This window comes from Cyprinodon tularosa, unplaced genomic scaffold, assembly GCF_016077235.1.
Source record: "Cyprinodon tularosa strain WSP-4 unplaced genomic scaffold, ASM1607723v1 ctg120, whole genome shotgun sequence".
NCBI classification, from domain to species: domain Eukaryota; kingdom Metazoa; phylum Chordata; class Actinopteri; order Cyprinodontiformes; family Cyprinodontidae; genus Cyprinodon; species Cyprinodon tularosa.
In genome coordinates, this window is record NW_024038004.1 from 1,482,535 (window position 1) to 1,504,806 (window position 22,272).

General features: G+C 38.0%; 1 protein-coding gene across 2 annotated transcripts; it reads right to left on the minus strand.

The window, feature by feature from the left end:
• Positions 1 to 603: 603 nt before the first annotated feature.
• Positions 604 to 21,964, minus strand: ddhd1a (DDHD domain containing 1a). Of its 2 annotated transcripts, XM_038272887.1 has the most exons (14): positions 20,810 to 21,964; positions 19,437 to 19,613; positions 14,524 to 14,625; positions 11,957 to 12,085; positions 11,143 to 11,290; positions 8,364 to 8,473; positions 8,158 to 8,264; positions 7,809 to 8,071; positions 7,641 to 7,716; positions 5,235 to 5,384; positions 5,056 to 5,120; positions 4,783 to 4,955; positions 4,018 to 4,215; positions 604 to 3,373 (listed from the first exon to the last, which is right to left on the minus strand). In XM_038272887.1, the coding sequence occupies exons 1-14, from the start codon at positions 21,582 to 21,584 to the stop codon at positions 3,189 to 3,191; spliced, it is 2,658 nt and encodes an 885-aa protein (XP_038128815.1). In that variant the 5' UTR covers positions 21,585 to 21,964; the 3' UTR covers positions 604 to 3,188. The 2 variants fall into 2 exon arrangements, with proteins under 2 accessions (XP_038128815.1, XP_038128823.1); XM_038272895.1 differs by lacking the exon at positions 14,524 to 14,625.
• Positions 21,965 to 22,272: the final 308 nt, after the last annotated feature.

Sequence of the window (22,272 nt, forward strand, 5' to 3'; positions counted from 1 at the left end):
TTGGAGCAGAAAATTCATTGATGTCTTTTTTTACTTGTGAAAAAAACAAATTCATCAAAAATTCATTCAAAAAGATGCACATTAACTGGATTGGAAGTCAGATTTTTAATGAAAGTTCTGAAACCTTTTATCTTTAGCGTTTCTGCAGGATCACTAGTTTTTAACTGAAAGTTAGTGCCAGTTTCCTTTTTTTTCCTTAAAGGTCTCTTACCTTAAGTATACAATGAACATGGCAAAACAATAAAGCATGGTTTAATAATTATTTAATTGACTATATAATTATGCTGTCAAAGGCAAACCGTTAACAGTTCCAACTAGTGGTGTTTTGCTGATTTATTTTCTGACTTTTTAGCACAGATTGGTTTTGTCACTGCATGAATAAGAAATGAGACCAGAGTGCCAAACTGCATTCTCGTAAAATATTAGTTTTCTGCATATACCATATCCCTGCAATGTTAAATCATGCTTAAACAATAAATAAAAAATAAAAGGATATCTTAGTGATGTGTTTCTGAACAGATCCACAATACTTTGCCTTATATTCACTGGTACCACCCGTCTTATTTGTCTATCAAAACAATTGTTCAAGGCAGAATGGTTTTAGCAAATTGTTCTTTGCAAATGAAACAGTCATTATACATGCATAATACACCAACTCTACTCAGCAGTGAAGCACAAAGAGGCAGCCTTAAGGTGGGGCAATATGGCTGTTTTCACAAAATAAAAAAAAAGCTTTTATTACTACAAAGGCAACCCAAAACCCATTAAAAAGAGAAATTAATATACAGATAGTTACGATTCATCTGTGTTCATTTTGATTGAAATGGCTTACCACAATGACAGCAATAAAATCAAATAAATACACGTCTTAGAAAATTGACCAATCTGTACATTAAGTGATTTTTATGACCTACAAGACTCCCAATGAAGTCACTGAAACCTTCCTCAGAGGGTAGGCTACAAAAGGTTATTGCTAAAGAGGCTTTCTGAACAAAGTTCTGCATTCAAGTTATTCAATAGAAAATTAAGTGGAAGGAAAAACTGATTAAAAGAATTAAATAATTTACTGTAGCATTAGGAAAACTGGCAGCCCTTTGGATTGTGTGGCATTCAAGAGTTTCAGGAGCCATCACACAGATGGGCAAGGACATTTTAGAGTATGGTATGCTTCCTCTGCTGACAGGATTTGTAGAGATTAAACTTCCCAACCTAAAGCAGTTGTCAACAAGATTTTGATGTAGTAATTCTAGCAAAACTACTGAGTGGACGTATAGTATTTGCAATATAATTAACAAAAATCCAACTGATTTTTAACTGGCTTTGTTTGATAAACACATTTGACTAGAAATCTTTAATCATCTATAAACCACAAACAGAAAAATGTCACTTGGTGTTAATCTACATGCTCATTTATAAATCCAAAACTTTTTGATATTTTAATTTATTGAGGCATCTGAATGATATTACAAGAAAAAAAATGGATACAATAAACTTGACACTTTTTAATGTAACTCAGTGAGCATTGACAAGTTTGCTTCTTCAACCATTGCTAGAGTGTTTTAAATGAGCTCTTCTGCAGTATTGAAAATTCTTAGATGTGTGTTGGCACACAGCATGGTTTTTATTGTTCCAACATTCATGAACTATTTATCTGAGATCATGCAAAGTGCAAAAGCATTCTAGTTGCTGCAGAAATATTACTGAGTTCTAAATGTAAATAGGATATTTTACTTTTTAATGCATTTGCATCTATAAACCACCAATAAACTTTTAAAGAAAGATGATTATTTACCATCTTCTCTTTTTTTTCTTGATCTTTTTGGAATAAATCTAAGGAATCAGAGGCAATTACACTTTAAGTGACTTTACCTATTTGACTGCAGCTTGATATTTTCAGGAGGAAAGAAACAATATAAAAAGGAAAAAAAGTGCACATTGGTAACAAAAAGGTGGAGAAATAACACATATGCAACGTCCTTCAAACACCTAAACAAATGTATATTTCTTAACCTTCACACTATGTCAATTACATTTCTGGTTGACTAGAAACAGTAGCTTTACTACAGTAGCTAACAAACTGGACAAATAAATGTTATTTGGCCACAAATTTGAATCCCACTTTCCATGTGATGAGATTCAGGTTTATACCTGCAAGTGCCTGAAAATCATTATGAAAATATTTCTGTTCTCGAATAAAAATACATCTAGAACCATTCATTTCATTCGGACATCAACAAAAACATAAAGGCAAAGATAGGGACAATCAGAAGCATCTTCATAACTCAATACTAATAAAGAAGCATTGATTTCAGTTGAGCAATGATAATTGCTTTTTGTTACACTCATTATGAAGAGTTTTCCACAATGATTTAGATTACTAAATAGTAAGAAAATAAGTATATGCCCGTCATGATACAAGAGGTACACATCTGAAAGAAACATGGAATTTAAAAGGGAAATATTTAGCTGCAACTGACAACAAACTCAGTACATTTTCTAATTGTATCTAAACCAGTAAGCTCTGCTTAACGAAGTAAACAATATGCTAATCTGAGGTTGTATTTGGTTTCTGCCATAGGTGAAAGCAAACTGAATAAAACTCAGGTTTCTAATCATATTAAAGGGATTAGTACTCGTTTTTTTTATGACAACAGTACATCAGTAACATTTTTGGGCTTATTTAAAAGGTCATCGTGTTCCCATGTAAGCAATTGTTTTTTTCACATTTTGGACAGAATATTTAGTGAAAAACAGCTTTTTCTTACAATCACATTCAATTTATAAATCCAAAAATACATCAGAGGGCTCTACAGAGAGTGGGCTGATAAACATTAAACCTGCAGGCAACCAAATAACCTGATCCGCCTTAATGTTGAGATAAAGGTAAAGAGCTTTTCTGAGGGCTGATGAACCTCCATGTTTTAGAATAATGGCCTCTTCTTCCATGGAAATGTTTAATGAGTGGTAATACTGGCACAGAGCGTCCCTTGGTACGGGCTCCTGGTCCATGAAGGCTGCTTGTCGGAATGAGGTTTATGTATCAGTCTTCTCAAAAATGACTTGATCGTCGATCAACAAGAAAAAAAAAAAAGAAAGGATGGGTTGATTGCTTTTTATTTAGAAAGATTTGGAGAGGAAAAAAAACAAAGATGGGACACGCTTCTCAGGCGTGTGCTGCAACAAATGCTTCAGTCTGGTTCTGGAGTGTGTTCTGTCGGCGCAGAGGGCGTCGACTTATTATATATGAAGGTCAGTAAGAACAGTGCAATGTCATGTGAGCACCAGTAGCCAGTGTGTGAGGTCACAGCCGACCAGTAGCGGCTCTCTACCAAACCCTCCCGCAGCTCGAAGTCGATGCGCCTCTCCAGCTCCACTGCAACAGAGAAAGGCATAATCAGACAGGTTTTAAGCCCTGCTGGGTTCTTTTAGAAGTCCACATGCCTTTAGCTGCAGCTTTAAACCCAAAGCTGCTGTCTTTTCAATCACCTAATTTGCTTAGTTTACAAGTTTATAAGGTATAACTCTAGATCAGGAACTGTTGTAAATATGGGGTTCCTCAAGGTTGATAACAGGGATCCATCAATTAACTGACCGATTCATTATTGAGAAACATGAATAGAGGTTTGATTGTGTTCATTTGTTACCAGATTGATGTTTTCAGTAATTTTTCAAGCAACCAAAATAATGTAAAAGTTCAAATGGAAACATCAGAATTACATTTTTAATAATTATATATTCAAACCTTGGAGGCTACATATAAATATATAAAATAGAAATGTTTAGGCTGTACAAGAGATACAATTAAACTAATAATTTAATAAGATATATAAACTCTTAATTTACACACAATTGTGTGTATTCACAATCAAAACATTTAGCCAGTTTTTAACAATTTTCATTGTAATACATAATATCTCTGTGTAATTTAATAATTCATCTTTCAATTAGCTTTATTTGATCTGAACTAAAAAAAAAAGGCTGCTAAATGTTTTTTACCAAAAAACAAACAAAACGTACAAAAAGTTTCCGCAGTGGGAGAAGTCGGTCGAGTTATGGTGGAAAGCCCGTATGATGATTGGCTTTCACTGCGCTTCTCCTCCTCTTCTTCAGCGTTCGCCACGCCCTCAACTCCTAAAGACACTGATGGTTGGCTGTTTGAGCGGGAAAACCGCGAGAAAAGGATTCCTCCTAACCCCTTTCCTATACTTGCTGCACCTGCAGGTAGACATGAAGTAAGAATTTAAAATGTTAAGTTTACATGCAAGTGTTATGAAGCCTTAATCTTTGCTTTTTATATTATATTATCATTCATGCATACATAAATACATACATTTTTTAACTCAAAAATATAAATGCAGTGCTTTTGGTTTTGCTCCCATTTTTTATGAGATGAACACAAAGATCTAAAACTTTTTCTACATACACAATATAATCATTTCCCTCAAATATTGTTCACAAGCCAGCTTAAATCTGTGATAGTGAGCGCTTCTACTTTGCTGAGATAATCCATCCCACCTCACAGGTCTGCCATGAAAAGAAGCTGATTAGACACCATGATTAATGCACAGGTGTGCCGTAGACTGTTGTGTAAATGCAGGAGTCCTTCTTTGCCACCTGATGGCGCCACTAACAAGGGGAAATCCAAACTGTAGATTTATAGTGTCATTTTATAGAAGGTTTTAAAGCCCATAAAATGAAATCAGCCTTTATGAGCCCAACTAAATTAAGGTGAAAAACATATTAATCAGCAAAAAGATAATAAAATGAAAATTCTTCCTTTACCCAGTATGCTGGCCTTGCCCAGGCTGGTGATCGACTCCCCGTAGTGTTTACGGGCGAGGACCGGAGAGGTGCTCGGACTGGGAATGCTTTCCGTGTCTGAAGCTGGATCTTTGACTGGACTGAGGAAGGTAGGCCGGATCTCATCATAGGCCGAAGGGTTAGAGGCGCTACACCTGAGGAGAATAACAAACCCCATTTGATCGAAGCAAACAAACTCTGTTACCATTTTGTGTCTGTAAAGAGGAATTAAAAAGGAAAGGTCAAGTTGTTTACCAATGTATCTGCACAGGTGCAATGTTGCTATAATGTTTAAGGATGAGGGGCTCCAGTCTGTACGCCTTAACAGAACAGAGAACAGTCGTTTACTTCAAAGAGGATTATGCTTCACATTCCTATCAAAATAACTACAAAATGCAGGAAATTAGTCAAATTCAAAAGAGGGCGTATCTGACCACAGGATCTGTGGGATGGAAGACGTTAAAGAGTCGGCTGCAGATGGATGTGGGCAAAATGTGATCCTGGTGGCCGCTGGTGCCCGGACGAATCCCTCGCAGGGCCAAGAAAACTGCTAGAGGTGAACCCATGCAGAAAAAGTTTTCAACCTGTCAGAAAAAAAGCAGATCATTTAGAGTCAAAATTAGATATTTGTTTTACATTCACAGAAACTTTCCACTACAGTAAATAAGAATTTATTTGAACAAATAAACATTTTCTTAATAGCACTTTATTTCTTTGCTTGGGCAACTTATTTCATGCAACCTGTTTAAATTAAGCACCTCTTTATCACAACATAGTTGTCCTTTTAACTGTGTATTTAAAGAATCGAGTCCAAAGGCTTCAGCCAACAGTTGCTGTTAAACTAGAGGATAATTCCTGTTTTTCAAGAAAAAAAAAGGACAAGCACCACACCTAAAATGCTTTAAATGCTATAGCTGAGATTGTGTCTTGTGGCTTTTATCCTCCTGAGGGCTGGGACCAATCACAATGCTGTAATCTAGTCAGGGCATTAATTGTCAGACACCTGCATACAATCTGCCAATGAATGACTACATAACAGTTACATTTAATGAATATAAATCAGTAGTTCATTCGCTTATTGTGAATTTTCTTCAAAAACTAGTCAATATTTTACATGCAGGCTAAACTGTGCAACATTGGCAACAGTATTCACCTACCTGACCTGACCTAAAGCGACATACCATTCTTTAACGCTTGGCTGTCTACTAAATTTGGAAGGATGTTTATGGGAACTTTTGACCATTCTTGCAAAGCTGACTCATTAGAATATAGAAAAACATTGGTCATGGTCTGCATGGACCTTCCAAGGTGAAAGGAGAAGGGGCCTTCTCCAAATCGTTTCCTTGGAGTTGGGAGCATTCAGTTGTCCAAAGTCTCTTGGTACATTGAAGCATCAATTCATTGCCTGGAACTATGGAACAGAGCTCAGTTCCGATTCACAATCCCACAACAAAATAAGAAAAGATTAGTAGGTTAACATAAATAAGAGAACCCAGTGGATCACCAAAGATCATGACTATATTGAACAGAAACTGCTAGAATGCCAGAGTCACTGTTCACATTTTTACAATCCCATGGGTAGGAAGGTGTCCAAGAAAGGGGCTTCATATCTACAAGCTGGACAACAATTTGCAGCGGTCCACAAGACCAAGCCAAGTTCAGATTTGGGGAAACTTTTTATGGTCAAACAAGACAAAATATGCTACATTTGGCCTCAGAGAAAACAAATATGTTTGAAAAAGTCAACAGGAGGCATTACTTGCTCCAAAGTCAAGAGTTGGGTGACTAAAACCTCGACACAGTAAAGGCAGTTCAAACAAGATAATGAAAAATATGCTTATCAAAGTTTATACTGTAGCTTGCATGTGCAAGGACGCTATGCAAGATTAAATATTAGCTAACATTCCCCTGAAACATAAGATGACTGTGGCAAACGTGTGTGAATTTCTCACCAAGGCTGCATAATTCAACTACATACCAATAGCCTAGTAAACTAGCCCCCCACGCCAGCAGCCAAAATCATTTTTGCCTTCGAGTTTGGTCTAGCCTCGATCAATGCCCCAGGCCCTAAATCTGGCGGGCCAATCACAACGCAGAGATGTGTTTTGAATGTCTGGATGCAAAGTGGGCGGGGTTTTGAGGGCGTGACGACAAAGCTGCATGACCCAGAGAAAGTTAGCATGCACTGCGGGAGCAGCAGCTTTCAATGGAGCGCTCCATTGAAAGTTAAAATTTCTCTTTCTGTTGCTGTTATTTAATAAAAGTACATTTTAAGATAAATTGAGGAGAGAATATTATACTTTAAAGCATCACTATATGGTACATTTACTGATTTAATGCGTAATTAAAAAAACAATTTCCGAAGTTAAAAGGTTGAGAATCAGCGGAGCTCAGGGGCTAACGGCAGCTAGGGCTAACCGCAACCCGTCTGCAGCGGCCCTCTTTTGGCATAGTCGTGAGTTAAGGACCATTGGCTCTGATGGCGATTTTTGACTCAGCTTTGGTATCTGTTTTTGAAGGATTAGACTTGGGGTTTTCGTTGAAACGTGAGCAGGAAGAGGCTCTATGCTCATTCAGTTTTGAGAAGCGCGTATTTGCAGTATTGGCGACAAGCTGTTTGTTTACACTCCCCCACGAGCTCCCTGTCCCACTTACTACGTCACAGTCAGTTGCGCTCATTGGTGAGAGCGTTGGCCAATAGGCACAGACATGGTTTGAAAAACAACAAGTTGTTCTCATCAACAATCTTCCAATGTCTCATTCATTGGGGCCAGCCTAACTTTCACCTTTTATCTCCCATTTAGTCTGCTTTATCAGGCTAACATACCAAAGAACCTCACCTTGAATTTAAGAGCTGGAGGGGCTGAAGGATTAGAAGCCTCCAGTTTGACCAGTTGATTTTCCAGCTCTCTTAACCTGAGAAAAACAAATATCATAAGACCATTTTATTCTCCACCCACCTTCAGCGATATATATCCATTCTATGTGCTATATAATTCATATCCTACCTATTCTTTGTGAGCCTCAGCTCCTCTAAAAGCTTCCTCTCCTCATAGGACATCCAGCGGAAATCCTGCTCCTCCTCTACAGCGCAGTGCTCCTGCAGACAGAAGCGTACGGGATCCCATCCTGTCATGATGTCATAGGTAATGACACATCCAAGGGAGTGAGACACGATGGACACCTTTCCACCCCGTTCCTCAAAATCAGGATTACGGGAACAGAAGAGTGAGTATAGTCTGTTTAGCTCTTCAGTCAGTCCTTTAGTTATCTATAAAAAAAAAAAAGGGGGGGTGGATTTAAATGAAAATGGAGGCAACCAGAGATGTCAACAATAATGAGCTAAAGCTGACTCACTTCGTCACGATAAAGAGGACTGTTGTAGTACATGATGTCCATTGCACTGCTGTTCAGGAGGTCCCTCAGTCCTCTGACTTTGTCTGGCGTGATTGAATCCACCGTATCTAAGGAAATGTGCAATGTATGCATAAATCCCCATATGTTTTACAATGAACAATGATTTCTGCTCTGTCTAAGCAGTGCTCTCAAAGATCCTCACAAACCTCCGTCTAGCGCTAGTTTAGATCTCCACTCCACAGGGAGAAACTCTACGTGTTCATCGTTGTGCTCAGAAAAGTGCTTCTCCTCCATCTTCCTTACACCTTCTCTCAACCTAAATCAACACAATAAACAGACAGTAAACAATGGCGGTATTGAACAGTGAAATCATTTTAGATTTAAAGGCAATCTAAAATAAAGAAAAAAAGTGTATGTGCATGAGAACATTACTTAGGTGGATCGTTTTAAAAAGAATCTTCATCAGACGTAGCTAAAGTCTGTGTTAAAATGATTATTACAGTTTCTACACAAGCTTTGATGTTGTTATTTTTAACCTGCTGTGGTATGTTCAAACACAGTAAACAGCTAAAGGTGCTCGATCAACTGCAAGAATTTAAGGCTTTGTTGAAGAAAACTGGTATGAAAGTGTTTGTTGTGTTTAGATTTGTCATTTTAATAATTTGTATTATCTGAAAAAAATGTCTTTAAAACACCAGAACCAAATTGTATTTTTTTCCAGACACAAAACCTTTAAATATTAGATCAAATGTTATCATTGGTTACTTGGTACCAAATGACAACTATAAAAAAAACCAAAAAACTATAAACTTTAAATAACAGGTGCTCATACGACACAAGAGAAACATCCTTTAACATTCTAGAAAATGTTGATTGGTTATAATTCTGGCAGGATTGGACATTCTCTCAGTGGAATATTTTAGGCATTTCTTTAAGTACCAGTTCATGTCAGTGTCAGAGAATAGGGTATTAGAGGAATGCCTATGAAGTTTGTTGGAACTTTGTCTCGTAAATTGTTAAAGATTTTGTCGGTGAAGATTCTGGTCCATTTTTTAAATAGATCTAACTCACAGACAAAGATAAATGTAGTTTCTTAAATGCAGGCTGTAGCTGTTAAAGGAAAGGGACCTACATGTTACCCAACTGTCTATAGGGGAATGTACATGCTCTGGGTTTAATTTAACCCATCCCCTTGGGTAGCACTGGGCTGCCATTCTGCGGGGAGCAGTGTGGAGTTAAGGGTCTTGCTCAGGAACCCAGAGTGGAGGCTGTGGGGATCGAAACGGGTACTTGCAACTTTTTCAGAGCACAAGCTCCATTCTCTAAACACTAAGCCAACACTCTCCCAAGGGAGTGAGGAACTAGATTACAGATTTAATGCGCTGTGTCTGCAACACTTTGTGTTGTTGCAGCAAGATTTAAACTCTCTTTAACTTAGAATAAACAAAAACAAATCAATACTGTCTAAGACTTCAACTGTTTCTCTTCTCGCTGATGATAAAAAATTCAAGACAGTCACATTGCTTAAAAGACTCACAAAGTGAAAAACAAAGTAAAAGTGGAATGTTGGCTTGGCTGATCTTTCGTTTTGGCAGTGGAAGGTGTGCGTAACATAATCCACAGGAAGATATGCGGCAGGCTTAACATGTCCAGCAGCCTGACTTGGTCTACTTTGGTTGCTCAGAGAGTGTAAACAGGTTCAAGGATCAAGTTCAGACTTAGTGACACATGGAAAAGGTGGCCTAGTGGTTAGGGCATAGAGCTTGGAATCCTGAGGTTGTGAGTTCAAACCCCACACTTAAAAAGACAAGTGTAACAGGTTCAAATTAACTGTACTGATTAAATCAAAGAGAGGTGTCCCTGTTGGGTAAACCTTTCTTCACCTTAAGGGGAATTTTTAACCCAACTTAAATTATTACAGAAATAGACTAAATAGATCTGCTGTTATGGATCAAGCCCATTTTCACAAATTCCCACATTTTTTCCAAAATCGGGACCGATACAGATTTTTATTGGATCAGTGGATCTATAATAAAGTATTAACTCTGCAGCTGGAAGCAGTTAAACCATTTTAAACTCTCTGCTAATCACAAATGTCCATATCTACATGTATGCACCACTACTCTTTGGTCTGTCACATATGACTGATACTTTGGGTAATGTTTTGCTGTTTCTTAACAACTATGGCTTGCATGTTCCCAAAATAAAAAAACAAAGCCTGTATTACAGGTATAGACCAGATAGAATGTGAAAAAGAGGGAAGCATGAGGGAAAGACACAGACTTCAGGTGCAACATTAACAAAGAGAGAGTAGAAAGAGGAATGATAATAAAGCTATTCCTTGATGCTAACAACGATACTAAACAAAAATGTCTTATCGCCTGAAAATCCTTCTAAGCCAGCTGATTTAATTCAGTTGTATATAACTTTAAAGAATTTAATGATTACAAACCAAAGATAAATGTCTTTAGGAACCATAGATTATCGTTTTGCACTCCATGATGCCAAAGGCATTATAAAAAAAGACGCTGCGGGGCATTAAAAGTTATATTAAAGCATAAGGAACATTTTCTAGGACACAGAACAAAAATCCTGCCCAGCAGGTTATCTCTGAAAACTTCAACAACATAAACCACATGTTTAACAGGTTAGATGAAAAGACAAGCCAATAAAGAAAGCTGTGCGCACCATTTAACACCCCTCAGGGTAAGCTGATATTGTTTCTGCATGAGGTAAAGAAGCAAAGAAATAAACAGAGAGCAGCACGAAGGTGAGAAAAAGTCCAAATCTTAGAACAGAAACAGAAAAGGTTCAAAATACTTTGAACCAAGACAAAGGCATCGCTCTTCTTCCTGCAAATCTAAACCTCAAACAGGCTCAAGTAGAGATTTCACAAATGAGAAGGAAGCTTTTAGAAGAAAAAAAAAGCCAGGAAATGTTCAAATACAGAGATCTAAATAAAAAAATCACATACAAACAACTCACATTCCAGTGTTTTTAATTATGCGGCCCTGGTCCATCTTCTGACCAATTCCGTGGACCACAAAGACGACGTGGGTAGTCTGAGGGGGTCGGTCCTCTGGAGAGGCCTCCTCTACATAACCTCGATGGAGCCGCGTGCCGCTGCTGGAGGCTGCAGCAACAAGAAGCACAAAAGATTGAATTATTTAATATTGAGTGAATCTTTAAATAAATTTGTTTCTTAAGTTTGGGTTTGTTTTGGGTGGACAACATTATGCAGGAAAAAAATAAGACTCAATAGTCCAACATGCTGTATTGATTCCAAGGAGGTTAGTGGGTGAGACGAGGAGTCCTGTTGTGGCCATGCGTCACATGGCACCATGTGTAATGTACTGGCAGGTCAGTGCGTCTCTTTACTTAAAACCTATAATCTGATCAAGTTGTGTGCTAAAAGGAAACGTGATAGCAGCTGCTGAACTGTCTGGCTAGCACTACAGACAGACTCTTCGCTAACTAGGGAATGTTCAAGTAACTCATAAGAGCTCCTTCAAAAAAAGGTAGAGAGAAAGATTAATGTAAAATCTTACTGTGTATAGCGGAGTAGAACAGATCCATTTACACAGATCAAGTGTCAGAAGTGACATCTAGATAGATTTCCTGCATTTTACTTTTAGAAACAACCTTCAATATATAGCCTTCAGGGTTTTTAGACCAAAACACCAAGTAGTGTATCACTGTGAAGTTAAGAGTATGGTGATAATCTTCTTTAAGCTCCTTTTAATCTCAAGCAGCATATTCTTCTAGCCTCATATTAAAGTGCGATGCGTTAGATACAGACCTTTAGAGAAGCCCAATTTCTGGGTAACAGTACGAGCGATTTTTGATGTGGTAGCGTCGCTGTAAAGGTAGACTTCTTCCACGCTGTGCCAATCCACATGTGTGCGGCTCAGCTTCAAATGGTGGATGGCTGTAGGGGCAGTGAGAGAGGGGTCAAGGATTGAACTTGTGGAGACAGAGGACAACAGGACAGAGGACATATAATTTGTGAAAGGGAAACAAAAAAAAAAAACAAAAGAGTATAACAGAAGCTACACATAAAATGATTATTAGTTTAAGGTTTAGCAGTAATAGGCTTGTGAGGAAAATAATCCAAAAAAAAGTTGAGGCTAGATTGTTTTGCAAAGTAGCACAAAGTCCACAAACTGTTTTTCAAACGGCTCAATCAAAGGCAGTATGTAGCTTTGATCTGCTTAAAAAAAGAAAATCCCACAGCATGACAGCATACTTCAGCTCTTGCTTGTCGTCCTGCTATGAATCTCCAAATAGATATTTCATAAACGTAAATAAGCATTCTTTTTTTTCAGTTTCCCATTCAGTGGTTTATGCAGCGACTAAAGCAAGTAAGAGCAAAATTATGGCTTGAGAGAAACCAGTTCAGACCTACAAAGGTGCAATAGATGAAGGTGGAGGAGTAAAAAGAGGTAAAGCTGAGCTGCATGTCCCTGTTCAGTCAAGATCATTCAGGTAAAATGGCTAAATATGTTGGAATTTGTCCAAAAAAAGGTAATGGACTCTTTGTACTGTTCGGAAACAAAGGAGGAATTAAAATCCTTAAGAAGAAGGTAAAGTTCCTGGGAAAATGCAGTTTACCGGATTAGTCTTACTTGCTTAAAATTCCAAGCGATACTTTCCTACAAAGGAGGTTTAGGGGAAAACTGTACCTACTGAAACTTCTGTTTTTTCTCCTTATGTCAAAAACAAGCCAAACTTTTATTTGCCCCACCCACATTAATCAATTTAGCATCCTATAGAAGCATGATTTGTTTTTGTTTTGTTTTTTACTTCCTAGCTAGGAAATGTAATTTTAGGCACCAACCGAAGGAAAATGAATTCCTACCACAGATGAGAACAAGCAAAAAAATACATAAAATACAAATAATATAAGCTGACCATCACTTTCCAACACTGAAGGTTATGAACCTACAAGAGAAAGTTTTTTTTTTTTTTTTAAACATAAGTCTTGTTCTGTCACACGTTTAGCTTTCTCTTTGTAGACAATCAAATAAAATCACTCCAAGGCAAAAAAACACAATTGTTATTTATCACAACATGGCTCAGCACTCAGCTACTTCTGAGCAGTTTCAGTAATGGATAGCTATTAGCTTTTAAGGAAGAGGCAGGTCTTTTAGTAATGTCAAACAGCTTTTATAATCCCCTTTGGTAGTGTTCCTGCTGAAGAACTGAGACAATCATCAGTCTAAAAGGAAGAAAAGATCTCTTCATAGTCATTTTTTTAGTGGATACCAAACAGGAAAGATGCAGGAAATTAAAAGACAGACTTTACTGACTGGTTGCTGACCCTTATGTTTAGCAGAAAGGTTAAAGGTTACACTGGGTTAGTTCAGAAACAATATGGATGCATCTCAATAAATTGATATCAAAGGTCATTCAACATCAAAATAAAAAGAGTACCGGTAGGTCAAATATATTTTCCTTTATGGAATGAATCTATATCTTTCTGTTTTTTAGGACTTATTAAATTACAGAAAAAAATTAATAGTTCAACAAGTTTCTTATTTAATGAGATATGGCTGTAAAAATAAAATAGCGACCCAGCAGGAATGTGAGAAAGATGATAGGGACCTCGACCTATGCTTGAAATAAAAAATAAAAAAAGACAACAGACAGAAAAGATGAAGATGAGAAAGGATAGCGGTGAAAGGGAGAAGGCTCTTAATTTCTCTTTAGATGGCTTCAAAGTTCTACAATGTTCTTTAAGAACCATGGGTCTATGCTGACGCTGAATTTCCCACTGAGTTTCAAGTTAACAACTGCTTTATACGAGGAAACAAACAGCAGAAATGGACACTTCAGAATGAGTCTTTTTTTCCACCTCATGGGTAGCGTTTAGCTCTCAATAGAAAGCGTTCTGTAAAATCTATGATCTAGTGAGGCTGGTTGGTTAAAGGTACAGTATTAATCCCAGAAGGAGAAAAAAAAAAAAGGGTTACAGCTTAGAAACTGAATGAAAGCCAGTAAAGGAGTTTTTAAATGCAACTTTTAACTGTAGTTGAGTGAACCATGTTGTGTACTCACTATTCCAGCAGAGGAAATGCACAGGATTCCCCAAAAAGCAGCAATAGTAGTAGAACCAAACTATAGATCACAGCACTAATGGTGAATTCTAGCAACTAGGCTCAGTTAAAGCTGCAATAAAAACGGAGAATCTGCTTTTAAAACAACCACATCTAACTGAGCCTAGGTCTAGTTCTAAATGGAACACTTCAATACAGTCTAACCCATAAAAGAAAGGAGGAACTAGCCCAACAGAGTCCTAGAATCTAAAGGATAAGGGGTAGAAGCTGAAGGAGCCGACACAACAGAAAACGTAGGATTTCACAGTACCTTGGCAGCGTTTGCGCTTGTGACCTGCAGTTTTAGCACCAGTCTGATATCCACTCCATTTGAACAGAAACGGGAGATAGAAAGGGGGCAGGTGGGAGAGAACTAACAACCAACAAACAGTGAGTAATCTTTATTACCTGCTTCAGGTTACAGAAGACTAAACTATTTTACCCTAAATATAGAAAACTTATCAAAAATAACTAAGGCTACATTTATAATCCATTGAGGACAAAAAGGATTTCCTGTTTTTTGTAAGAAAATATTGGAAATAACATCCCCTGTTAAAGTATTCATACATTACATCACAGCTTGACACATCATAAAAAAACATGAATGGATTTTATGTAAAAGATCAACACAATGATGAAAACTGTTGAATGAAAGAACAAATATATGTACTGCTTTTTTTTTTTTTTTTTTAAACAAACGAAAATCTGAAAAGTGTGGCAAGCATTTGTAATCACACCTATATTAAATCTTAAGGTGAATATAACTTTGATAAATGTTTGATGGAACAAAATCTGAAAAGACAGCATAGTGGAGACCAGGAATAAATGCAGAGAGGTCAGGGGAGAATTGTGTGGTGTTAACACCAGTGTTGGGTAATAAAACATCGCAAGCTTTAAAAATCACAAAACAACAGGTTAAACAGAAAGTAGCATTGAGCAGAAATGCAGCTAAGAGGTCTATGGCAATCCTGGAGGAGATGAAGAGGTCCAAAGCTCAGCCGGATGAAACTCCCAGCAGGAAAATAAGTAGTTGTGAACTCCACAAATCTGGCTCTCACAGAAGAGTGACAAGAAGAAAAGAACTGCTGAATGAAAGCTGTAAGAATTCCTGTTTAGAAGGATAAAAGTAACAAACAAATGTCGAGAAGAAAGTGCCCTGCTAAGATCAGACCTAAAAAGATGTCTCTGGAGTATATATATATGCATGAAAAACAAAGAGTGGTGGAAAACTACATCTGCACTTTTCAAGAAAAAACTTGATCCCCAATGAGCATCATGCATTTGGGCCTGGGAAGCTGGGCAGAGTTAACAGGAATGATGGATGAAGCTAAATGAAGCGCTATTCTGGAAGAGAAACTGAAAAATGGAGGCAGCAAAGACCCTAAACAGGTGGTAGAACAGTCTAAACATAGAGCCACAGCTACAATGCATATTCTTCTGTAAGCATGATCCGGTCAAAGTCTAGATCCAATTTAGCTGTAGTCTGTGGCAAGAGTAAAAAAAAAAAAACTGATAATCAGACTTTTTTTCACCAATCAGTCTGACTGAGCTTCACCAGAGTGGACGAAAATGTCACTCTTGATGCTTGCAAAGCTATTAGACACTTATTCCCAGAGGCTTGCAGCTGTTAATGCTGTGAAAGGCAGCTCTGAGATGTTGAGTCGCGTGGGCTACAAAAAAAAAAAAAAAGAGCTTGACTTTTCAGATTTTTACTGGTAGAAAAAATAAACAAAACAATACAGAGCCACAGTGGAGTGTGTGAGTGTGTGTGTGAATGGGTGAATGAATGTAGTGTAAAGCGCTTTGGTCAAGTCTCCTAACTTGAATAAAGGCGCTATATAAGTACATGCCATTTACCATTTACCATTTACATTATTTTTCTTTCATATTACAATTTTGCATGACTTTATGTCATTTCAACAAATGAAATGCATTGACATCGGTGGGTGTAAGGTGACAAAATGTGGGGAAAAAATGAGTTTGTTTAAGGCACTGCAACTGGTCCTAAAAAGTGAAGGTAATGCGGTAGAATGTAATGTGAGCTGATGCTAACGGACTCCGTGAACCCATAACCATTTAAGACGTTCTTTATCAGACCATTTGTCTTCTGAAACATATTTGTAAACTTAGACACTTCTCAATTATAACTGTAGAAATATCAAAATTATAGTAGAAAACTGACACATTGTATTTAAAATCTTTTAACTAACGTGGAATTTACTTGATTGATTTAAAAAAATTGAATATATTATTCCAGAAAATAAGACACCGCTTTTTTCCCACGCTTTGAATCATGTGGCTTATAAGAAGGTGCTGCTTTTCTGTGGATTTTTCCCTAAAGAGAGAGGGGGGAGGTCAAAGTTGGAAATTAAAGAATAAGGGGCTCATTTTCATTTAGCAAAAGAATTTGCTAGCAGCAAGCACAACGGAGAACAAATGTCCTGAATTCACACATTTTGTCATTAAATCTGCCGAATCTGAAGCAACTGGGCTCAACTCCTGCAGAGCTGAAATAAAGAGCTGACGAAGCCCCATCTTTCATTAGGTCTTGCTGCTGCCAGCCAACAAGCTAACGGCAGCTAGCATTCTTCTCTACCCCTACTCCATGGGCTACATGTAGAGCTCCCCCTACAGGTTTGGTGGGAGACCGTTCAGTAGATATTAGCATGTTATTGCCTGGCATGGCTTTTATATTTATGTTCCAGTTTTTCCAAAAGATTTTGCAAGCGCGGCTTATGGTGAGGTGCTCTCTATAGTCCAGAAAATATGGTATGTATACTGAAACTATCTGACAAATAAAAAAAAAAGGTTGTAAGTGGTTATAAACTCCTCTTCAACCTCTGATTTGAGATTTCCTTTCCACTTTACAGCCTTTAATCTGTTAAGAAGCACTCAGTGCAATATCAGTAGTATATTTTCATCTTTAGTTAAACAGCATAAAAATGAACAAAATCAGAACAGGACAGGGAATGTGCTCATATTAAATCATAAAAGATGATATTTTGAATGTAAACTATAAATTCCACAAGCCTGTGATTTGACTAAATCAGTCGACGCTCGATAATCCAGCAATCAGACTTGCAAATGTTGGTAGTAGTTGGCTGAGCTGAGGGGAAAGGCTGATGAGAAGTGCTGAGGCGCACAGTAAGTGTGTGTGCTGTAAGAGCCATCTGTACAGCACTGATGGAGCTACTGAAAATAAGTGCTCTGTAATGTCTGGGATATCTATTAAGCACTGAACAGGTATGTGGAGGTCAAAATGAACGTACAAGCTTATGCTTTGTGCAGCATATAATAATATAGAACTGGCCTTGGGTCCTTTGATTTAGATAGATGGCTAATAAAGAATTTAGATGTTCTGCATTTAGGAGTTCTTTTAATAAAAGGCTGCTTTCCCTGCATTTTTTTTTTTTTTCTCCATTCTTTAAAGCACGTTTATGACGGCAATTACGCATAATCACAGGCTCACAAAGTTTTGAAATAAGAAGGTAAGATACATGAAAATAACTACTTTGCCCTCATCAAAAAAAGAAAGAAAACAAAGCTGATGCCATTGGCTGCATGCTTGACGTAATTTTCCCTGACGTCTTCAAGCCTGAAAGATGAGTCCACACCCTATTGTTTCTACAACCAGCTTAGCACGCTGTTCACCCAGCGGGGGAAAAAACAAACAGTGAAACATTATCAAACCCGTCAGAAAATGACCATCAAAGCATCTCTTCAATCCTTATCTCAAGGTATTAGTTATATTTTCAATGTTGGTTTATTATCAGTTTATCATTCTATCTTTACCATGTCTTCTGCTTCAGTGGGAAAGTACAAGAGGATAACCTGCAAATCTCTAAAAGTGCACTTATTTTAAAATCCTTATTTTAGACGTAATGTGGTTTAAAATAGTCTCCATGTGGCTCTGAGTGGAGCTGATTATTGGTACCAAGAAAAAGGTATCTTCTGTAAGAGGCAGAACGCAACATCAGCTCAAAGATATTGAATTAAAAACCTCTATCGTTTACTTTGCTTTCAGGCTAAGCTAAAAATAAACGTTGAAAACGGGAGGTATGCTCTGTAGCCACTAATATTTGTATTCAATTAGGGAAGATCATGAAAAATGAGAGCAGATATTCTGTTACAAATGGGATAGAACTAGATTTCCCCCTTTCCATGCATTGAGTTCGTCTCATTCACATCACAGTTGGAGTAAAAATCCTTCAGATCTAATATCCACACAGCTCAGGTATAATCCTATTGTATGTGGTCTAGTGTCTAAATATCCATAAACGTACCATATTTTAATTTTTAAGAAGATAGCAATAGTTTACGCTCATACTTAAACCCTTTATGATGCAAATGACTTATTTTCTGTCATCCTAAATACCTGTTTTATATGAGACAGTTTACAGGCTCTAAATAAGTGCCAACCAGTTAGAGTTGCCATGTTTGCTACGCTGAATCTAGATAAAAACATGTCAGAAGAAGATAGCAGCCACCTAACAGGACATTTGAACACGTGTTTCTTTATTGCTTAGAGACGTTATTGTAGGCGTCCTTCTAATATTTGGGTCTTTATTAGCTGTAGCATATCATTTCCAAAATAACTGATACTAACACAAAACTCTGGTTATACCTGATCTATAAGATATTAGTTAACTGAACACCTTAGTAGGATTCAGTATTCAATTATATGATTTATTTTGGTTATTTCTCTGTGTTAGAGTTTGTGACATTTATGTTGTAAAGTTAGCTGGAGACACTTTTTTTCTAATAAAACCAAAACCTTTGTTCCTCTTTCCACTCAATCCAAATTCCTTTCTCACTCATTTGCTTTAATATTACATCATTTTCACTCGCTCTACACTTTACTGATGTAACAGCCCTTAAATAAAGTCTAAGACAAGTGATATTTAGCTAGGGCCAATTTATCGTGGGGGGAACCATGATAGACCATACATGACAAGATAAGTGGAAACAATGGAGGCTCCTGTCTGATTCAGATCTGTTGACAAGGCCTCAATACCACAATAGGCCATATGTTTCATTATTAATCAGTCTGCTTCGACCCTAAACTTTAGTTTCACCCAGTAACAAAACAGTTACTCCCCTTTTTGTCATGATAAAGTTATTATCTGGGTTTATGAGTGCAGCTTGAAGTATTACAATAAAAAAATCCCCTTTCCCAGTACTCACCATCTTTGCTATCAACAGTCTTGACCACCAGATCTGTCTCAAAGGTGTCCTGCAAATGTTGGCCTCGGAAATGGTTCAGATGCTCCTGCTCGATCAGGTCGCTCTCCTCTTCCTCGAGCGGGAGCCACGTACCATCAATAAACCACTGGCCTCTCATCACAGGAATATGGTCTTGTTCTGAAGCAGACATAAAAATTTTTTTGTTATTTTTACTGAAAGATCTCTATGCTTAGACCTCAGAGGTGTTTGGATATTTTTTGTTTATCTTCTAAAAGAGTTATTGCCATTTGTTATTAAAATTATCGACTTTAATTCCCTACATCAGAATAGATTTTAAATGGCACTGTATTCAACAGATAAGAGTTTGACTAAACGATTTCAATGACTTATAATCCATTTATAACAATTAAATCCTGATCGGACCCAATTAGTCCAGGCGTTTGTTTTGCCTTGAAACACCGTTTTTAGTAAATGTGTCGTTTATGAATAAAATAAAGTGAACAGAACTCACATCTTTCTCTAGGAAATGACCCACTGTCCCGTGGCATCTTAGACGAGGCTTGGCAAACTGGATTTCCATTTAATTAAATAAGTCAGTCAAATCCAGGAGGAGTGAGCCTCTGTGTTTAACAGAGCGGGTCGGGTTTCATTACAGTCTAGAGCGAAATTATGAACACTATTCTGACTTAATTCCCAGGAGAATTAGAGGATAATAGCTGATACTTAATTAGGCACACTCTGAAAAAGAAAAAAAGATCCTTTCTGTGCAAGATTATATGTATATTAACACATATTTTGTTTCAATAATAACAACCTAAATTTAAAGTAAACAAAAAAACACGAAGAACTGAGATAAGGGCTCAGTAGATAATACTGGCTCATCATCTGAGGCAGCTTGTCACTTGTTTAAAGGAGATAAGCTGGAACTGCACTAGAATCTAATAATTAAAGCACAACATTATGGGATAAAGCTGAACTCCTCTCTATAGTGACCAATAAATCTTCTGTTATTCAAATATCTTAAAAAAATATATAGCATCAGAAAAAATAACTGCCAATTGTGTGTGGATGAATTTCTAACAATGTTTTGAAGGCATATTTTCCTACAGATTTAGTTCTTGTCAATTAGATACTAAAAAAACAACTAAATATTTTAATATTTCACAAGTGGATCAAGCAAAATAATCTATTTAGAATAAGTTGCATATTAACAGAGGGAATGGATTGTCATGAATAGCAGCTGCCCAGTGATCTGCATGTTGTCAGCTTAATATTGCAGATTATTAAATATATATGACGTGAATGTCCTTGATGATGTATTTCAGTGAAGCACTACAGAACCAAGGCAGATCTGAGTGATTGAGGAAACTCACGCTTCCAGTAGACAGGGTAGCATTTCCTCTCTTTAATGTCCACCTCATAGAGGCCTCCCCGAACACACACAGGCTCCACGTTGATCTCAATGCCGTCCGGGTCGCTAACATCGCAGGACACCGTAGATGTGTCCAGAGACCCGCGGCCTTCGTCCACGCTGCTGGTCCCAGTGTCCGCGGCCTCTGCGCCGTTCTGCCCCGGGCTTTCCGCACATTTAGCCCCGGTCTCCTCCTCCCCGCCGCCAACCCGGGGTCGAACAGCACCGGGGTTCAGCTCACAGTATTTCCGAAACATCAGCTCGATTTTAAGAGAGTCGTGTCCGATAAACGGCTTCCACGATTTCTTATCCTCTTTGTAGAACCAGCGGACCTCCTCCGGAACTAGCTCCGTGACCACCTCGTTGAACCTGTGTCTGGAGCTGTTGGACCGAGACCTCTTCCTCCTCTCGAACAGCGGACCGATGCCGTTCCCATCGGGCTCCCGGTATTCTATCGGGCTGCTGTCCAGATAGTCGTCCGGGGAGCCCAATTCGAAAAAGATCCCGTCCTGGGAGCCGTGGTTCTGTGCACGTATCAGCGGCAGGTGTCCGTCCAGTCCCGGCTGGACCGACGACATCCCCGCCTGCACCGAGTCGTCCATCAGGTTCATCTCTTGACAGCAGGAAAACACATCGCCTCCGAGAACCCAGTCCTTGTTCCCGGGGTCAGTGCCGACCGCTGGACCGTCTGCGCCGAAAGAGGAGCTTAAGCGGAGGTTCTGGTTAAAACTGCTCATAACTATCTGAGCAGAGACTTTACCTCAGACAAGCTGAAACTACTTGAATTCATGTTACTAAGTCGTCTAAACGACCCTAAAAGAAAACCTCAACACCTTCCAGCGCATCCCCCCTTAGCTCAGCACAGCTGTTGGCTGCTATGCTAGCTCGCTAAGCTAATGAAGCCGGTTGGAGACTAAACCTAAAGAACCTACAGGAACACCGTTTCTCTTGTTACGCCATGCGATGTAAACTTGATTTAAACCTCCTAAATTATATCAAATCGCTTCAGTCCAGTTTAACGGTGCAATTACCGTACTTTGAGTATCCCTGGTCCCAACAGAATATCAGAGACTCCTCCATTTAAAAACAAATCTCGCCACTGCTTCAGTTAAAGCGCGTGCGCAAGATAGCAGCTGACGCAAAAATTACGCGAACGCGCACGTCGAATTTCAGCGAATGTTACGGAGGTGATTGTAGTTTTTTTCCTCTTCGGTGAAAATGCACAAATCGACTTTGTACACTAGAGGGCGCCAAGTACTGACATTTTAAACTGGTAATCTGAAGAGACCAAAATATGAAACTAATCATTGTATAAAATGTGAAATGTTTGGTATTTTTACATATTTTATAACCTAACGTTATTGTAAACCTTCTAAATTTTGTTATCTGTACTGTTAACCGTTGATTTATTCTAGGACTTTTATT